Raw genomic sequence first — 18,098 nt, forward strand, 5'->3', positions numbered from 1 at the left:
ATGGGGTTGTATAACGTGCAGCCTGGTTCCCCTTGACAACTGGAGAAAACCCTGAGTTTGAGAGGCTGGACTCGCTTCCAGTCATTACCTCTCGAGACAAGACTCATTGTCTCCTTTAAAAATGATGGGACTGGAATCATCTATCTCAGCTCGAATACTCAGCGGTCACCAGGCGGTGGCAGGGTCGAGCAGGTGGACTCCGGGGGTGGGGGGAGTGTTCAGTGTCCTCTTAGGGAAGAAGAGGCAAGAAGCAGGCGCTCCATCCTGGCCCTGTCACCCTCTCTGATATAGCCAAGGGCTTAAGGCAGAGAGAGGCACGCCCTGTGTCCTACTCATCTGTTCTTGGGATGTTATTATCAGAAGCTACCCTCACCTCGCGGCACTAAACACCATTGTCATGCCTATGAATCCCAAGAGCAAAGGGTGGCACGATTTCTCCCGCGCCCCTGCGGGCTGAAGGCGGGCACTAAAGCGGTGCAGTTCCAAGCTTCCCCTGCAGAAGCCACGCTCCTGACTAGGTCCGGGGATAGAGGGGGCGCGAGAGAGCAAGTGGGCGGGCGTCCCATCCTCCGCATCCTCCTCCAAGTCCTGGCGCACAGGGAGGGAGCGCTGCGCTGCGCCCGGGCTGCGCATCGCGGCCCACTTGCCGCCAGTCCCCTGCCCTGGCTGGGCCACCTCCCCGGGTTGCCGGTGGAGGGCTTCGAGGCGCTAACGTTACGCTGTTTCCGGTTTTCCAGAGGGCTCTGTTTCCCCTCCCAAGGCGGCGGCGGCTGAGCGGCGGAGCCCCCCAAATGGCCTGGCCAGATGCGGCAGGTTTGCTGCTCAGCGCTGCCGCCGCCACTGGAGAAGGCTCGGTGCAGCAGCTACAGCTACAGCGACAGCAGCAGCAGCAGCAGCACCACCACCACCACCAGCAGCAGCAGCAGCAGAAGCAGCAGCACCACCAGCAGCAGCAGCAGCAGCGAGAGCAGCGGCAGCAACAGCGGCAGCAGCAGCATCTTCCGTCCCGCTGCGCCCCCAGAGCCGCGGCCACAGCCGCAGCCGCAGCCCCGCAGCCCCGCAGCCCGGAGAGCCGCCGCCCGCTCGCGAGCCGCAGCCGCCGGCGGCATGAGGCGCGACCCGGCCCCCGGCTTCTCGATGCTGCTCTTTGGTGTGTCACTCGCCTGCTACTCGCCCAGCCTCAAGTCGGTGCAGGACCAGGCGTACAAGGCACCCGTGGTGGTGGAGGGCAAGGTACAGGGACTGGCCCCGGCAGGCGGTTCCAGCTCTAACAGCACCCGAGAGCCGCCAGCCTCGGGTCGGGTGGCGCTGGTGAAGGTGCTGGACAAGTGGCCGCTCCGGAGCGGGGGGCTGCAGCGCGAGCAGGTGATCAGCGTGGGCTCCTGTGCGCCGCTCGAAAGGAACCAGCGCTACATCTTTTTCCTGGAGCCCACCGAGCAGCCCTTAGTTTTTAAGACAGCCTTTGCCCCGGTCGACCCTAACGGCAAAAACATCAAGAAAGAGGTGGGCAAGATCCTGTGCACTGACTGCGGTGAGTCGCCCCCTCCTTCTGCTGGAGAAAGGGAGGGGGGAAAAGAGAGGTGGTGGAGGATGGGGGTGGGGCGGAGAGGTGCCGCAGGTGCCCAGGCCTGGCAGTGCACGGCCGCCGGGGGGTGGGGTCACCCCTGAACAGGGCGCGGGTCGCGGGTGGGCGAGGGTGTGGGTTTGAGGAGAAGGAGAATCGGGCTCAAAGTGTGTGCTAGGGGCGAGAGCTGGTGGGGAGGCGCTGGCCTGTGCCAACAGAGATCTGCGGCTGATGTATGGCATGTGGGGCTGGAAAGCTGCCATCATAGCCCAGTAGCGGAAGGGAAGACGGTGAGGTCCGGGAGGCGCTGGCCTGAGGCTCAGTGAGTCAGGAGTGACCCTTGGAGGCCTCGCCCGTTGAGCTCCCGGGGGCCTGCCTTGCTCAGGCTGCCAGGGTCTACAAGAGCAGCTTGGGCAGACTCCAGGCTGTGAAGGCCTCCGCTTACAAGTTCTCCTAGGGAATGATTGCCCCCGCCCCCTCCTTCCTCTCCCGGCTCCGTTGCTCTGCTCGTCCACACCACTGGCGCAGGCAGAGTTGGACTTTTTCTGCTACTGTTTCCCGTTCTTCATGTGGCTCTGGGCTGTTTTTTCTCCGTTGTGCTTTGCCTGTCTTTGCTAAGCGAGTAGCCCAGCCTTCCCTCCTTAACACCCAGAACTAGTGAGCAAACAGACACTCTTTTAGCAGTTTGTGAAGTATCTCGCCTGGTCTTGGTGGTGGTGGTGAGAGTAACTTGATTTTGCTGAATGTTTGAAGTTCAGCTCTAACATCTTCCTGGCGGGATGCGTTGACCGCATCTGCATCTATCCTCACAATGTTGGGTGCTGCACAGGAATGCAGGGGATTGTAAACAAAACGATAGCCTGTATATCTGTGCAGCCCAAGAGTGAAGCTCTCCCGTACAGAAGTTAAAGAAATGACACTTAAAATAGCCTTTTCTTCTTGTATGTGAGTCCCACTGATTTTTCAATAAGATGGTTTAAAAAAAAAAAAGGCTAAATCTGTGGCGTTTAGTGTAACCCGGACTGTTGAATCCCTGGATTGGGATAGGTGTCCTGAACTCTCATAGAAGTGGGTGGTGTATTTACCGGTTTATTGACTAAACCTGGGTAGTGTAGAAAGGCTTGAGTAGCAAAAATAATGTGTAACAGCTAGTTGGAGATTTTCCTGCTTTCATCGTTTTAAAGCTATCAATGCCTTTGACGTTAGGAAGCTTCCTTCTCCCTCCCTCCCCACCCTCCACTCCTCTAGGAGGCGAATTTTAGGCAGTTAGTTGTGGGAGTGTATCTAAGCACTGTACTAACCCCCCCCCATCACTTTAATGAGAAGAATCTTGGAAGAATCTTACCATGGAGAAAAAAAACTTATGGAATGACAGCAGTTTATGGTTTGGATATTATTCTAAGCAATATTGTTGCCTGCTTTTTAAAATGTGGGTTTTATGCTCTGAAATGTTTTATATTGACAAGTTGAGACCAGCTAAGAATTTCTCTCTTCCCTTTTCTTTTTTATTCTATTAAGTATTTTATCTGAGCTCCCTTGGGGGAATTGTGGAACTAACTGTGTTGTGCAGGGGGAAGTAGATAGTAAAAACATGTACTGAACCTTGTCCAAGGACAGTTTCTGTTTGGGTTGTTGGAGAATCACTCCTGAATATGCACAGTACATGTCTCCACATGATCCCTCCTCAGGGTCACTGAGGACTGATAGCTATTGTCAGTCAGCCACTATCTGAGCAGGCATCCCTGCCCTTTGTCCCCTGCAGTGTCTCCTTCCGTGCACCTTGGTTGTTTTCCTTCACATTTAGTAGTTTCAACAGTTGAACGCTGAGCTCGGGAAAGATTTGAGGTCATAGATATACTCCGCTTTTAGACTTTGGGCATCTCGTATTATTTATGTGTAGTATGGTTCTTGCAGAGATAAATTTAGGACTGCAATCACTTGTAAAGGGAAGGCCCTCACACATCATAAATTATCGAGGAGCAGAAATGTGTATGGCAGTAAATACTTTGGAATAAAGAGAAAAAGGATGATAGTGTAAAGATAGGACTCAGAGACGCTTTACATAAGAGGATTAGAAACTAAAGGGCGTTTCTGTGAGAGGAGACACGGAATTGGAGATAATATGACAGGAGAATATAAATTATATTTTCTTATTTTCTACTATGTGGCTAAAGAAAACATGTGCTGTAATGGCATATTAAATGAGGAAACAGAATCGGCCTAACTAACCACAACACCTTCCTTGTGTTCAGCAGGAAATAGCGAACACATTCATTTTCTGTTTTCTATTCTAAAGAAAGCCCTGTGGGCCACAGGGTCACTGGGAACGTTCTCTCCTTGGAGCAGATCTGCCCATTGCAAAATAGGGAAGCTGGCACTTGGAGACTGTCATTGTAGCCGTTATATTGAGCAACTGGGGTTGAATTGTTACTTTGTTCAGCCAGTTTCAGGTCTGAGCTGTCTGGGCTTGAGAGGTGTGGTTGGTTCCTGGGGAGGTCTTCTACAAGCAAGGTTTGGGAAGGGGACTTAGAGGTAATGTGCCATGTTGGGGGGGGGTGTACTGTTCCTAAAGCACATGCCTTAGTAATACCAAACCAAGGATCATTCTGGACCCCTTCCAAAAGGTCCTCATAAAGGCTCGTTGCAGCTGTGAAGTGTGGCCAGGGCTCTCTCTGGAAGAGCAATGCCTAACCAAAGGGTCATATTTTATAGATCCAATGTATAGCATTTAATCAAAATGACTACCTCTAGTGGTAAAGAGTAAAATCTTTGGATTTCTAAGCAATTTGCATATATGGAGATGTTTTCTGAGCTTTCTATGGGAAGGAGAGGTAGAGTCACGAAGGCCTTAGAAGGGCCGTGTAACTCTGTGCCAGCCTGCACGTGCTCTTTTCACAGTGGTCACTGGTAAGAGGTGCTCACACATGTTTGGTGTAACTGCACCTCATCTTGTTGCATTCTCAGATACATGTTCTTAAGTCATTTCCTAATTAAATAGATGCGAGAGACAGTGGGAAATAAGACCGTGTCTTCTTTTGGGACTTGCTGACTTGTGGTTCTCCAGTGTGTGATGTGCTTCTGTGGACTTTGAAATCAATCTGCCACCCAGATTGTCATATTAGAGGAAGGTAGTTCACAGAACTTAGTATAGCAAAAGTGGCCAAATATTTTTAAAATGCTGTTTATTTGCAGAATCTTTTCTTTTCCAGCCAGCTGGGAAGCCAGCTGTGCTGCAGCTTGAAGATGGGAGAGCGAAACCAGATTAGAAACTGGTCTGGCCCAGGGGCTTGGCTATAGGTTCAGGGGCTCAATTGCCACCCTATGCCGTTATTTCTAGGGTGGCTGCTTTCCTCTGCAGAATGGAGTTTGTGGGACAGAAATAAGATCTTATCTCTGAGATCCCTTCTGTCCTCATCCTTCCCCCGGCACTGTTTGGTATTGTGTCTAGATGAGACACTCTTTTGAGTGGATGAAGTCAAGTGAAGTTCAAAAAAGGAGCTTCCAAATTCATGTTGAAACACACTGAGCTTCCTGATCTGTGACATGGCGTTTATGCTAAGGGGTGGGGGTGCTGTGTGTGCGTGGGAGACTGAATCTGATGATAGCCTTTACTTATCACTATGGGAACCCATTTCCACCCCAGCCCCCCAATGAGCTCTTATCAACTAGAGTACTTGGCCATGATACGCTTCATCGGTGTGGTGATTGGTTGCTTATGGGATCTAAGAGGTAGGAAGAAAGGTCTTGCTGGAGGGGATGCTTTCTCGGGGTGAAGGTGGGAGGAGGTAGGTTACCACTGCCAGTTTTAAATGCAAAGAAAGGAACTATTAATTCAATTAAAAATGTTTTGGGATCTCGGGGAGCCTGGTTAACAGTCTAAATGACTAACTTCCTCTTAGCTCCTAATCAAGGCATTTGTATTCTTCCACCCTTTATTATCCAGAGCTTTTAAATTTTATTCTCTGATAACAGCTTATTTTTAAAATGAAACTGCACTTATGTTTTTACATAAGAAACACATTGCTAATGCCCAAAACTCAGCAAGCCCATCGGCATATAGACTGCACGGTTTTCTCTTGTCTGCCCTCAGCTACCTGCTCTAAAACAATTGTAAAATTGTTTAGTTTTGAAATATGTCTTTTTCTAAAAGGCATTTTCCTCAAAGTAGTGTTTTAATTTTTATTTTATTTTATTTGTGGATGGAGTATGTCAACTTTGGCATTAAGACAATTCTATGGTAATTTTTTCACTTTACAATCCAAGATCGGAACTACTTGGGTTCTGTTACTTCTGAGTCCTTTTCTGAGTCTAGTTATCTAGTCAAAGCCTTTCTTTTCCACTTCCCCCTCATTTTACCTGACAAATACAACCCTAGGATTCCAATCTAAAATCTAAACTTAGTTTTTGGATGCTGTACCATTGAAACATATTCCATGGCCATACATGGTGGTGCACACCTTCAATCTCGGCACAGTGAGTTCCAGCAAGTGTGTGTGTATAGATGTGTGTGTGTGTGTGTGTGTGTGTGTGTATTACACATGCATATATATGTATATACATATACACACAGAGGAAAGTGATTAGAGCATTTGAGAGGATCAGGGAAGTACTTTTTGGGTAAGTAGAGGAGAAAATAAATATGAAATATCTAAACAGTGCGACTCTTCACCTCCTCAGTTGTCTTGGTGTCGTTCAGTGCTTTAAATATTGACTTAGAAAAGGGAGTAGTGATATTAATATCAGTCTGCACCGTCTTTTTTTTTTCTTTTTTTTTAAATTTTTTTTTTATGTAGCCCTGGTTACATTCCCAGAGCCCTGTGCAGTTTTAAACACCATAGTCTTGAGTTTTTCTTTTCAAAGGTTGAAATGGTGTTAGTATAAATTTTACTAAAGATTTGCTCCCACCCAGTTTTGAATTTGGATGTGAAATGGGTATCACTTTCTACCGTTCCTAGTGGGTTAAGACTCTCAGCCCATTGACATTTTAGGATTTGCACACAGAAATACATCTGAGTTTTAAAGGATGAAGTTGGCAACTCCAGAGCAATGTGGCTGAATTGACTGCCAAAGAGCAAACTCACAACAAGGCTGAAAATGTTTCTTTTTCATCTTTACAATTAGTTTTTGTGACAAAGCAACTGGAACACTTAAAATTTAAAACCTAACATAACCTTTTTTCCTTTCCAGTGAGGAAAAAAAATAAGATTACAAAAGAGAATGCCAATTTCAAATAAAATTCTTACACGATCTGCTGATTATTTTCCCTTGAGTGGCAGGGTCCAAGTCAGTACTGGGAGAGAATTTGTTTGGAAAGTGTCATCTCAAACTGTAAGGATGTCTGTTAAACAGCATAATTAAGCATGCTAAAGGAAAAGCCACGTTATCAAAATGACCAGTTAATCCACCCAAACATTGCAAACCCACTCTTTGCTGAAATGTTTAGCCTTTTTATGAAATTAAAGTAGACTCTTAACAGTACACTGGCCTAGCCAGCAAGATGGCAGAGAGAGTGAAGATGCTCACTGTCAAGGCTGACCACCTGGTCAGAGCTCTAGAATCTACACTGTGGAAGAAGAGAATTGATGTCTACAAATTGTCCTCCAACTTTTATACACACAGTAGCACGCCACACACACACACACACACACACACACACCAATGAATAAACAAACAAACAAATAACTGTAAAAGAGAACAATGCACACACATGAATCACGCTGAGCCAGAGTGTCATGCAAGGCTGTAAGAGACTGGGCATACATGGAGGACAAGGAGAGGGCACTCAGATGACATGAGGAAGACATGCTAGAACCCAGGCAAAGATCTGGGAAGCTTTTGCCAATCTGGGGTCAAAAGACAAATTATACTTACTGATTGAACTCAGTTGCTGCCAATCGGCTGTGATGCTTCTGGTAATTATGAAATCAAGTTGAATCCAGGACTCTTTCCCCAGCTCGTCGCTTCAAGGAGAGTGTGGCATATGAGCTCAATCTACAGTCACATCCCTCCCACTTTGTATATGCATCGAGAGCCAAACATCTCTCCAGGGACCTTTTCTGGGACAGAGGTAGAGTGCCTCCAAAGCCAGTACTTCTGTGAGCACATGGATGTGCTGCTAGCCGCCTGGGTAAAAGTGGTTGATGTTGAGGTTTGGTCTGTCGCTCTGTATTGTAGCGCTAAGTTCAGGGGTGGGGGCAAGGCTTAGTTGCCCCAGAGACAAAGAGAGTCATCCTCACTTAGACGACAAGTGATGCTATGTGACCTGCACCCAAGTTATTTCTGATTGGTGAACAAAGATGCCTACAGCCTATAGCTAGGCAGAATGGAAATAGGCAGGGATTGGGGCTCCCAGGCTTGGGGTCTGAGGAGACCACGAGGGGAGAGAGAAGAGGGTGGAGAGAGGAGAAAGACGCCATAGGTTAGGAGTCAAGAAAGCATGGTCTTGAGGGCTGGCCAGTTGGAGTTAAGAGTAGCCCAGATGAAGCATAGTAATAACTCAGGGTTATTGATAGGAAATAGATTTTAATAGCATAGAGGGTAGATATCTGCCCAGCATTAGTGTTAATGAAGGCTTATTATAAATATAAAGGTAGTGTGTGTCTTTTATCCGGGAATGAAGTGGTCAAAAGTGGAGTAGAAGCCCCGGGTTGGGTTTGAAAATTTTCAACCGCAGGTTGACATCTCACTTTCCCTTGCAGATGTTTCCAGAAGGGCAGAGGCACAGGTATCCTTGTGGTTTCTGTGTCTAAGACCCCGCCAAGATATAACAGTCAGGTTATGCTTTTTCTGGATGCAGAATCCTTTATGTCTCTTTAAAAAAATCATTCATGGATTCCCTACCCTGTTCTAAGGACACTGGCTCCCCACCCCTTTCCTCTTTGTCTGCTTTATGAAGACTGAGAATGGACTGTCCTTGTCCATTAGGCTGAGATGTTTTCCTTGGCCTTGATCTTGGTATTGGCCCATCTAACAAAAACCAAAATGAACTAACTCAGAATTGTATGAAAGGAAGGTCACCACATGGCTGAATACCTAACTGTTCAACACTCAGGGTAGCATTAATTCTGTTTGGACGACCATGTGATCTGTATCCCAAAGGTTTTGTTTTTTAAAGGGATTTTAAAATTGTTTATTTTTTAGGTGTTTATTTAAACAAATTGGCTATAGATCCCGTTATCAGTGAATTTACAATTCTGAACTACACAGATATAACAGCAGTGCAACTTAGACTGTATGAAATGTCGGAAGTTATGACAACACAGTGCTTGAGGGAAGTGTGCCAGGGTGTCATGAAGGAAATGGCAGCCATATCTGCTGGAGAGTTTAAACTTCTTGGAGCAGTTTTGAGATGTGATTCCAGTGAGATATGGATGGGGTGAGAGTAGTTCGAGGATAAAGAGAGACGAATCCGTTAATTAAAATTAATTCTCGTTGGGCATGGTGGTGCACACCTTTAATCCTAGCACTTGGGAGGCAGAGGCAAGCGGATCTCTGAGTTCCAAAACAGCCAGGGATACACAGAGAAATCCTGTCTTGAAAACCAAAACCAAAACCAAAACAAAACAAAACAAATTGATTCCATACAGAGAGCAGCATTCTCAGTAGTAGAAGGCCATGTCTGTGGTTGACAAACAGACAAGAAAGTGAGAAATAGAAAACAGGTCACGAGCTCAGAGATAGGGTGATAGTACCTTTTGTCTGAACGCTAGGCTGATGAGTTTGTTCTTACCTGTGTAAGCAGCATTTGAAGTCTCAGTTTAAAAAAATAGCTTGCTGGGTTAGAAGGATGGCTCAGCTATTAGAACTGGCTGCTCTTCCACAGGATACAGGTTCAATTCCCAGGACCTACATGGTGGCTCACTACCCACTATAACTCCAATTCCAGGGGTTGTAACTCCCTCTTCTGGCCTACATGGGCACCAGGCACACACAAGTGGTGCACAGACAAACATACAGACAAAACATTATCCATTTGTACACACAAATTAATAAGACAAAAACAAACAAACAAACAAACAAAAACACCAAAGCCAGTCATGGTGGTTCATGCCTTTAATCCTAGCACTTTGAGGACAAAGGCAAGCAGATCTCTGTGAGTTCCAGCCCAGCCTGGCCTATATAGTGAAATCCAGGATATACAGGGATATGTAGAGAGACTCTGTCTAAAACAAAGAAACAAAAACCATCTTGATAATATTTTGTTATCCATGAATGTGGCTTGTATGTAGTTTGTCAATTTTAAGGTGTTTCATGGTTTGGGATGGTATTGTATGTAGTATTATTAACTTGATTTCATTTTTCAGTTTCTCATTGCTAGTACAGTTGTCTCTTGGTATCCAAGGGACACCAGCTCCATGACCCTCCATTAATATCCAAATCTGTAGGTGCTCAAATCCCTTATGGATGCTACAGTGTTCATATATAACCTACACATCCCCCTAGAGTTGTTTCTAGATTATGTACAATACCTCATTTGAGGTCAAAGCTATACTGTTGTTGACATGCTTTGCTTAGGACATAATGGCAAGCTGAAAGCCCATATGCACAGAAGTACCTATCACAGGCACAATACACAGTCTGTTGATGCACAAGCCACACATACAAACCACATATACAGAAGGCTGACAATATTAAAAGCAATTCTTTTTTAGTGTGTTGATGGAAATTAAAGGCCATGTCTTTGTGATACTAACCAAGCTGAGATGTAACCCCCCACCCTTCCATTTTTAATGTTGATTTTATATCCTGTGACCCTAATAAATTCACTTTTTTTTGGTGCCAGTAATGCTTTTCCCTTTTGGATTTGTTGGGACTTTCTATGCACATGATTATGTTGTCAGCAAAAAAAGTTCAATTTTTTCCTTTCTGTTTGCCATTTCTTTTTTTTTTTCTTTCCTTATTGCACTGGCTAGGGCTGCCAAGTACAATGTTGAATAGCAGTGCTGAGAGCAGCCAGCCTTGTTCTATTCATGGAGGAAAACATCCAGACTTTCATTATTAATTATGATGTTAGATGAGGTTTCTGAAAATATGCCCTTGCTGTAAAACACAAAAAAATCCTACTAAACACAAGTGTAATGAAGAAGGGCTTCAGTCTTTTGGTCAGGTGGACTTGGCCTTAGAGATCATCTTTTGTGTTTTCTGGATGGAAGTTACTGGGTAAATTACTTTCTGTATCTTAGTTTCCCATAAAATGGGAATGGCAGTCATTTAATAGGATTGCTATGAATATAGCAATATAAAATGGAACTTATCACTCCCCTTCACTTCTCTTCTTCACTGGGTCTCACGATGTGGTCCTGGCTAGCTAAGACCTCCCTATGTAGATCAAGTTGGCTTTGAACTCACAGAGATCAGTCTACCTCTGACATTCCAGTGCTGGGATTAAAGGCATGTGCTACCAAGCCTGACCAAATGTTTCTTCTTACCAACCTAGACCAATGTAAGCAGGAAGAGTGGGTAAATAAAAATGTTGAGTAGAAGTGTACTGAGTACAGAAAAGCATACACAGAGCTATCCTTTTCACCCAGATGTTTCTACTAAGCTGAGTCTGAGAGTTACTGGATTGGGTTTGTGTGGGGGAAAGGAAGTGAGAGGAAGATGGGTTGTGTAAGACCAGTCTTATTTCAGGATAGCCCATGGGAGTCCCTGGGCCTGGATGCTGACCTTGTGGGGGACCCAAATATGCTTCAGATCTTGATGGGCTTGTGAGTATGTTGTGGTCACTTTGGGGGGACATCTGTGGTAAATACTGTTTTCTCATTTTCATTAAACACAAAGTCTAAGGTCCAGACTTGTCAGTGTTTCTTCAAACATCACATTATGCTCACAGGGTGAATGAACTGTTGTAGTCCTGCTGGGTCTCTGCTCTGACTTCAACGGATTGTAGCTTACATTTTGCAGCTGTCAGGGGGAGTTGCTGAAAGATCCCAAGACTTAGCTGAAAGCTTCTGTATTTTCAAAGCAGTCTCTTCAACTCACCAATTTGATTTGGGGTTTCCAGATCTAGGGGTGGGCTCCTTTATGCCTAAATTGGGACAGATCTGATAGTGCCCCATAGTCAAAGAAGTAATGGGGTCATGTCACAGGTGGCAATTTTAGAGTTTGTGCATTTAATTTTATTCTAATTAATTTGTTGATTGCTGTGTAGAATCTGATAGAAATTCTTTGCTTCTTAGATGCTTATAGATCAAGACTTCTTGCTTTGGGTTCTTTCTGTGGGTACCATTAACCTGTAGACCCTTGGCTGGCCATAGATCCTGAAGAATTATTTGGATTTTATTCTGGCAATCTTACTGTTCGTCACTGACCAACATGTCTCTGCCCATTTACTTTTTGGTTTAGACACATTCTGAAATCACTCAAATGACAGCCCAGGCCAAGGGGCCAGGACTGCTTTGGCAAGCATCTCCATTTATTTCAATAAGGGCAACACTTAGTCGTCAGGCATCCTTCAGTTCAGTGTTTTTTTCTGGAAGGCCCATGGTCTTCTCACAGAATTATCACCATTATTGTTTGTTTGATGCAGGTTTTCATGGTGTGTAGCCCTGTCTAGCTGGAGACTCACTATAGGTACCAGGCTAGCCTCATATTTGTATCAATCCTCCTTCTGCCTCCAAAGTGCTGGGACTGCAGGCATGCAACCCCCATTCCTGGGGTAGTGTCCTCCATATTGCTGCAAGCAGCTCCCCTCTTTTCCTGAACTTTAGAATTCTCTGTTGGCAGTTTTCTTCACATATGACAATATTTTGGCATGACTTTCCTTTCTGACTTGGTTAGTTGGCATTCTGAGATATCTAGCACTTTCTCCTACCACCTGAGCTTTCCAAATATTCTCCATTCTGACTCCCACAGGAGTGTCAAGTGGTACTTGTTTATCTCACTTGCTCATGCGTCAGGACGAGTGCCTCAAAAGGCATGGCCAGGTACCATTTTTGTAGTAAGCTAAGAGCCTAAGTTCAGCATTTACAGTAGTAGGCAGATTGGGGACTCCTGGCAGCATAGTTTCTTAGAGCCATCTTTCAAAGAGGGGTACATTAACCCATTCAAACTGTTGCATGTCTACCACTTGGCTAGTTACCTCTCTTCAGGCCACTTCTTTCTTAGCATCCAGCGTTTCCCTCAAATGTCTGAATTTCCCAGCGACTCTTTCAGCTACTTCTGGTTTACACTGTCTATCTCCTCTAAGTTCCCTGGGTGAATCTCTCTTTTATCCTCTCACTATTTCCCAGAATCCTCTCTTCCTGCAAGTGTCCCACCTATCTGCCTCAGCTCATTGACAGGAAATGCTTATAAGAGATTCTTTTTCCGCGAGTCCTCCATTTCCTAAGAATTAGGCATTTTTTTTTGTATCTGCTTGGTACTGAGTGAGAAATATGGAGGTTGGTGTAGTTTCTCCATAAGTAACTAACTCTTTTCCAGCCTAGCACCAAGTCCTGAGGGCCACTAGTCATAGCCTCAGAGGAGGTTCTGACATTCAGCCTTCTTTGAGCAGTAAGTCTCTTTCTCTGGTGCCTGGGGCTGTGGGCATAGTCTCCTTGTGTGGTTTCTTGGGCTTGCTTACACCAGCAATTAAGTAGGTGGTCATCCTGTCTGAATCTCTCCCTGAAAGAGAGAAAGCAGTAAGGCATGGAGTGGAGTGGGTCTCTCAACCCTGTTGTTGGTTGATGCATCTGGAGGGAAAAGATAATGTAAAGAGTTGCTTTTTTTTTTAAGGAGGGAGGGGAAAGTCTCAGACCAAGACAAGATCTATTCGTCAGAGCGAACCCAAGGCTCATAAATGAAGATTTTTCTGTGAAAGGGTACAGAATATTTCTGTAGAAGGCAGCCTGTGTGGCTGTGACATAGTTGGTCTCTCCATCGCTCTCTCATTTAATTAATTAGCAAACTGCTTTTTAGTCTTGGGTGTCTTTTTGGTCTGTCTGCCTGCTTTTGAGACCCCATCTTCCTAAGTAGCTTAAGCAGGTCTAGAATTGTCGGTCCTACCGCCATCGTCCGCCTGTTGAATTATAGTTGTGTGCTGGTTTCCTAGTTCCCTATATACATCCTCTTCTCACGGCTTTTACTGACTGCCTTACCTGATGCTTCTTTCATCACCTTCCTCCCTGCTCAGTCCCTTTGGTTTGCTCACTCTTAACCTAAAGGAAGCAGCCATTCCTCAGCCCCATTACCCTAAACATCAGAAAAAATTTCCAGAAATTTCTACAATGAAATCCCCAGTCCTTCCTTGGACTTTAGATCTTACAGTTTCTATTGGAAGGTGGGAGTAAGACCTGGGATAAGAGGAACGTGGAACTGTAACAGATCTGCCAGCATCTCTAGTGAGGTTCATCTAACTCTTAGCGTGCATATTAAATTGTCTTGACCAGATACTGACATTGATCCCTTCCAGATGGCCCTAGGGTGGAGCCGAGGTGGTTCAGACCAACACTGAGATGACCCTAAGATGTGGATCTGGGCACACCTTGGTCATTAAAGCTTTAAATGACCTCTTCACAGAGATACTCTAAAGCCAACGTCTTTTCCCCTTGCAAGCTCAGGGCTTAAGGATGATGGTTTGTCAGGAACTCCGTTTCCCTCATTTGTCAATCTAGAGAAGCTGGTTCCTCTGAAGTGGGACTTAGAAGTATGTGGGAGAAGCTTCACATGTCATCCAGGCTAGCCACACCTGAAAGGATTGCATGCTGATCTGGAGGCTGTGCTTCCTGCTTCTACTAAGGGTAGAACAAGAAATCACCCCTTGTTGCTTATTGGAGGAGATACACAAGTGAACCGAGGTGGAGAAGGTGGTGCAGTCTCCATTCTTGTAAATGACCTGAGTAGTTCCCATCATGCATGTCGTGTACTCAGCAGAGTAGGGTGAATGGGAATTGTGGGGAGAGGGAATACTATTTCCACCTCAGCCAACATCATTGTTCCCTCTCTGTTTCTTCTGGGTGGTAGCATGGGGCTGGGAGGTTGGTCTCTGGTGAATGATCTTTAAAGACAGAGCCTGTTAGACAGAAGTAAACATTGAAAGCATTGGCTTTACAGGCACTCTGTGGAGGAGTCACTTAAACCTTCAGTGTGTGCTGAGGAGCTTCTTGTAAAGGAAAGCATCTGGTTTGGAAGAGCTCCAGTGAGTTCAGTGCTCACTGAGCCAACCAAGGTTCATGAACCACATTCTTAAGTAAGAGAATTTTAGCTGGGGGTGTGGTTCATTGGGCAGAGTGCTTGTCTAGCATCACTGAGGCTGAGGGTTCAATCCCTATGGCATGGTGGTGATCACCTTTAATCCCAGCACTTGAGAGGCAGAGGCAGGTGGAATTTGAGGCCATTCTGTTACACATAGCTCCAGGCCAGCCAGTGAGAGTCTGTGTGAAAGCAAACAAAAAACAAACAAACAAAATAAACAAGACAACACCACAAAGGGGAGAGGGGAGGGAGGCAGCTTTTTTTTTTTTTTCCATCTGTGAAGTCAAACAGTGGCCTGATCATTCCTGAGAAGAGGTGAGTCTGGTGGTTGCAAGAGGAAGGCAGAGAGGAGATGGGGTTACAGAGGGTGACCAATAGACCTGACTCTGAGCCTATGGTCCAGAGATGACTTATCTTGTAAATGGTTCGTTCCTCACAATCATTAAGTATGGGGACGGTGTTCCATGCTGGTTTACAGTTGATCTGGATGCCCTTAAAAGTCAAAGTTAGTTTGTGGATCCTGCCATAAGCATTCCCAGTAATAACATAGGTTTAGCTTTTGGTTTTTCGGATGCTTCCATGCTTTCTCTCCCTCTCCTGCCTTCTCAGATGATCTTCCCAATCATGGGCTCTCCTTCCATTGCTGTCCATCTTGTAAAGGATCACTGGCTTCCTAAGGGGCTGTCCTTCCTTCTCTTCTCCATGTGTATCACCTGCTTTGAAGGTCTCTCCTATCTCTAGTATGGATGAACTGCTTGCTTTACAGCTGACTCTTCAGTCAGTTGAGCGCATTCTATCCTGTGATTCCATAGCTCTATCACCTGGGGCATATTGATTAACCTCAGGTCCCTTCATTGTAAAATAGAGCCAATAATAGCAGCTATCTCAAGGACTTGTGATAGACTCCAAGGGAAGTGTTTAAGTGAACGCCTGCTCAAAGACAATGCCCAGCGCAGGGGAAGTCTCTTCATATTGTTTGATTCCAGTTCTAACTATTCCTGACTACTGCTTAACTAGTCTGTCACTGCAGTGATTAAACCCACACCAGTTATTGGTTATAGATACTGTCACTCAGTTCTGGGGCACGAGGAGCTCTATTAGGAGGGACCTTGCCTCTGTTTCCTAACTGCACAAGAAAGCAGAGCTGTGTGGTCACTCACATATCACACCCACAAGATCCAGCTTATTCGAAAAGGGTTACTAACCTCTTCTGGATTCAAGGGTAGGAGGCATACACTCTCTCTAGACAGAAGGAGTTTCAAAGGATGTGTGGACATTCTAGCCTACCACCAGGCATAGATGGCATACTTGGAATGCCCGAAAACTGTTACCTCCACCCAAGAGCATCCCCATCATGATTTCATTTATTCTCTGGGTGCAGATCTCATTATACAAAGAAGGTCTAAGTGTAGATGGAATTCCTCTAATGTGGCTCCTCCGCTTTGGTGACTAAATTTAGTCCTGCCTTTCTCAGTCTGAAGGCTTGAAAGTAAAAAGACAAATCTGAGTTCTATACCCAAGTATAGCACTCAGATAGGTGGAAGATAACCGTAGTTCACGACTCTCTAAAAACAAGGAGCAATGCCTGTGTTTTCAAGTCATTCTTCCTCACTATCCTCCTGTCTCAGCTTGCCAAATGCTGAGATTGCAAGTGTACACCACCATTCTCAGTTCTAAAATGACTTCCTTTGCCATTCTAAGTTTTGAAATAATTTCAGACTTATAAGAAAGTTGCAAACACATTAGAATACCCACAAATGTCCTTTACTCAGCTTGCTCAGCTTCCCAAAATTTTACAATGCGTAAAATGATCAGACCAAGAGGTTGCTGTACTGATACAATACTGTTAACTAACCTGTGGGGTTCATTCTGATTGACAATCATTCAGGTTCCAATTTAGTCCCCTCATCACCTGCAGTGGCCGCGTCTTTACCTTTTCTAAGGTAGTTGTTCCCATTTAGGAAAAGAGTATCCGTCTTTAGTCCAGAGCAGCTCTGATGTGCAGTTGGCACCTGAGCACAGCAACACCTCCCAGAATGATTCCCAGTGTTTTGGTTCTATCCCACAGGCTCCTGGTTCTATCCTTACCTTTATTTCTCCACAGATATAACTTGTATTTGCCACTAAGTCGTTTCATTAGCCTGCCCCATTTTAGTCCTGACTGAGCGGTGGTGTCATCCCTGCTGATATAATTCTTTCCTAATATGTGCCTTTCCGCTGTTTCTTTTCCACTATGGATCACTCTATCCGAGAAAACTCATAACCACAAACCTTACCAAGATAAACTGTTTCCTACATTGAGCACCCGGGGAGGCTGCTGGGTGGCCAGGGTGGGGTGGGATGAACAATGCTTTTCAGAGTACTGGGAAGAAGTGAAACACATCCTAAAAATCTAGATGGGGCTTTTTGTCTCTCTCCAGAGTCCTGGGGGCACTGCTCTTGATCTTTCTTGGGTCTTCAGTTGAGTCTAGTGGTTTCTTTCTTTCTTTCTTTCTTTCTTTCTTTCTTTCTTTCTTTCTTTTTTTATTTTTATTTATTTATTTATTTATTTATTTATTTATTTATTGGTTTTTCGAGACAGGGTTTCTCTGTGTAGTCCTGGCTGTCCTGGAACTCACTCTGTAAACCAGGCTGGCCTCGAACTCAGAAATCCGCCTGCCTCTGCCTCCCAAGTGCTGGGATTAAAGGCGTGCGCCACGACCGCCCGGCGAGTCTAGTGGTTTCTTGTCACATCCTATTATGTTTAGGGTACCCTCTACTTCCCTGCCAATTTCCTTCAAGCCCCTTAAGCTACTACAACTACCAGAATCATCTGTGGCTTGTTTTTTTGTTTTGTTTGGTTTTTTTTTTTTTTTTAGTTTTTTTGTTTGTTTTTATTGTTGTTGTTGTTTTGGCTTTTGGTTTTTGTTTTTTGGAGATAGGTTTTTTGTTTTTGTTTTTTATATAACAGCCCTGGCTGTCCTGGAACTCGATTTGTAGTTCAGGCTGGCCTTGAACTCATAGAGATCCAGCTGCCTCTGCTTCCCAGGTCATGGGATTAAAGGTGTGCACCACTGCTTGGCATCTGTGGCTTCTTTTTCACATCCATCCCCCGAATGCAACCCATTGACAACTCATGACAGTTTTTAGTGCTGTGATGTCCCCTCAGCACAGTTCTTCATGATGCTCTAGTCGGGTAGCATAGCTCACCCAGACTGCCACTAGAGCTGCAAGCAGAGTGGCTTGTCTCTTTCCTCTCCCATCTACTACCTATTGATAGAACTTGCTTTCTAAAATAAGATCTCTCTTTCCAACCTAGAAATCTTAAATAACCTCCTCACATCACCTATGGAATAAAGTAAATCTTCTCTATAGGGCATGT

At 45.2% G+C, this 18,098-nt stretch overlaps 1 protein-coding gene across 5 annotated transcripts in view; it reads left to right on the forward strand.

Annotated features, from left to right (window-relative positions):
* Window positions 1-804: 804 nt before the first annotated feature.
* The window catches only part of Nrg2 (neuregulin 2), a 177,186-nt gene continuing 159,892 nt past the window's right edge, over window positions 805-18,098 (forward strand). For all 5 annotated transcript variants that reach the window (XM_028762777.1, XM_028762776.1, XM_028762779.1 and 2 more), the window contains exon 1: window positions 805-1,531. In XM_028762777.1, the coding sequence (XP_028618610.1) occupies window positions 805-1,531 (727 nt within the window). The remainder of the gene's footprint in view (window positions 1,532-18,098) is intronic.

This window comes from Grammomys surdaster, unplaced genomic scaffold, assembly GCF_004785775.1.
Source record: "Grammomys surdaster isolate TR1022 unplaced genomic scaffold, NIH_TR_1.0 135, whole genome shotgun sequence".
NCBI lineage: Eukaryota > Metazoa > Chordata > Mammalia > Rodentia > Muridae > Grammomys > Grammomys surdaster.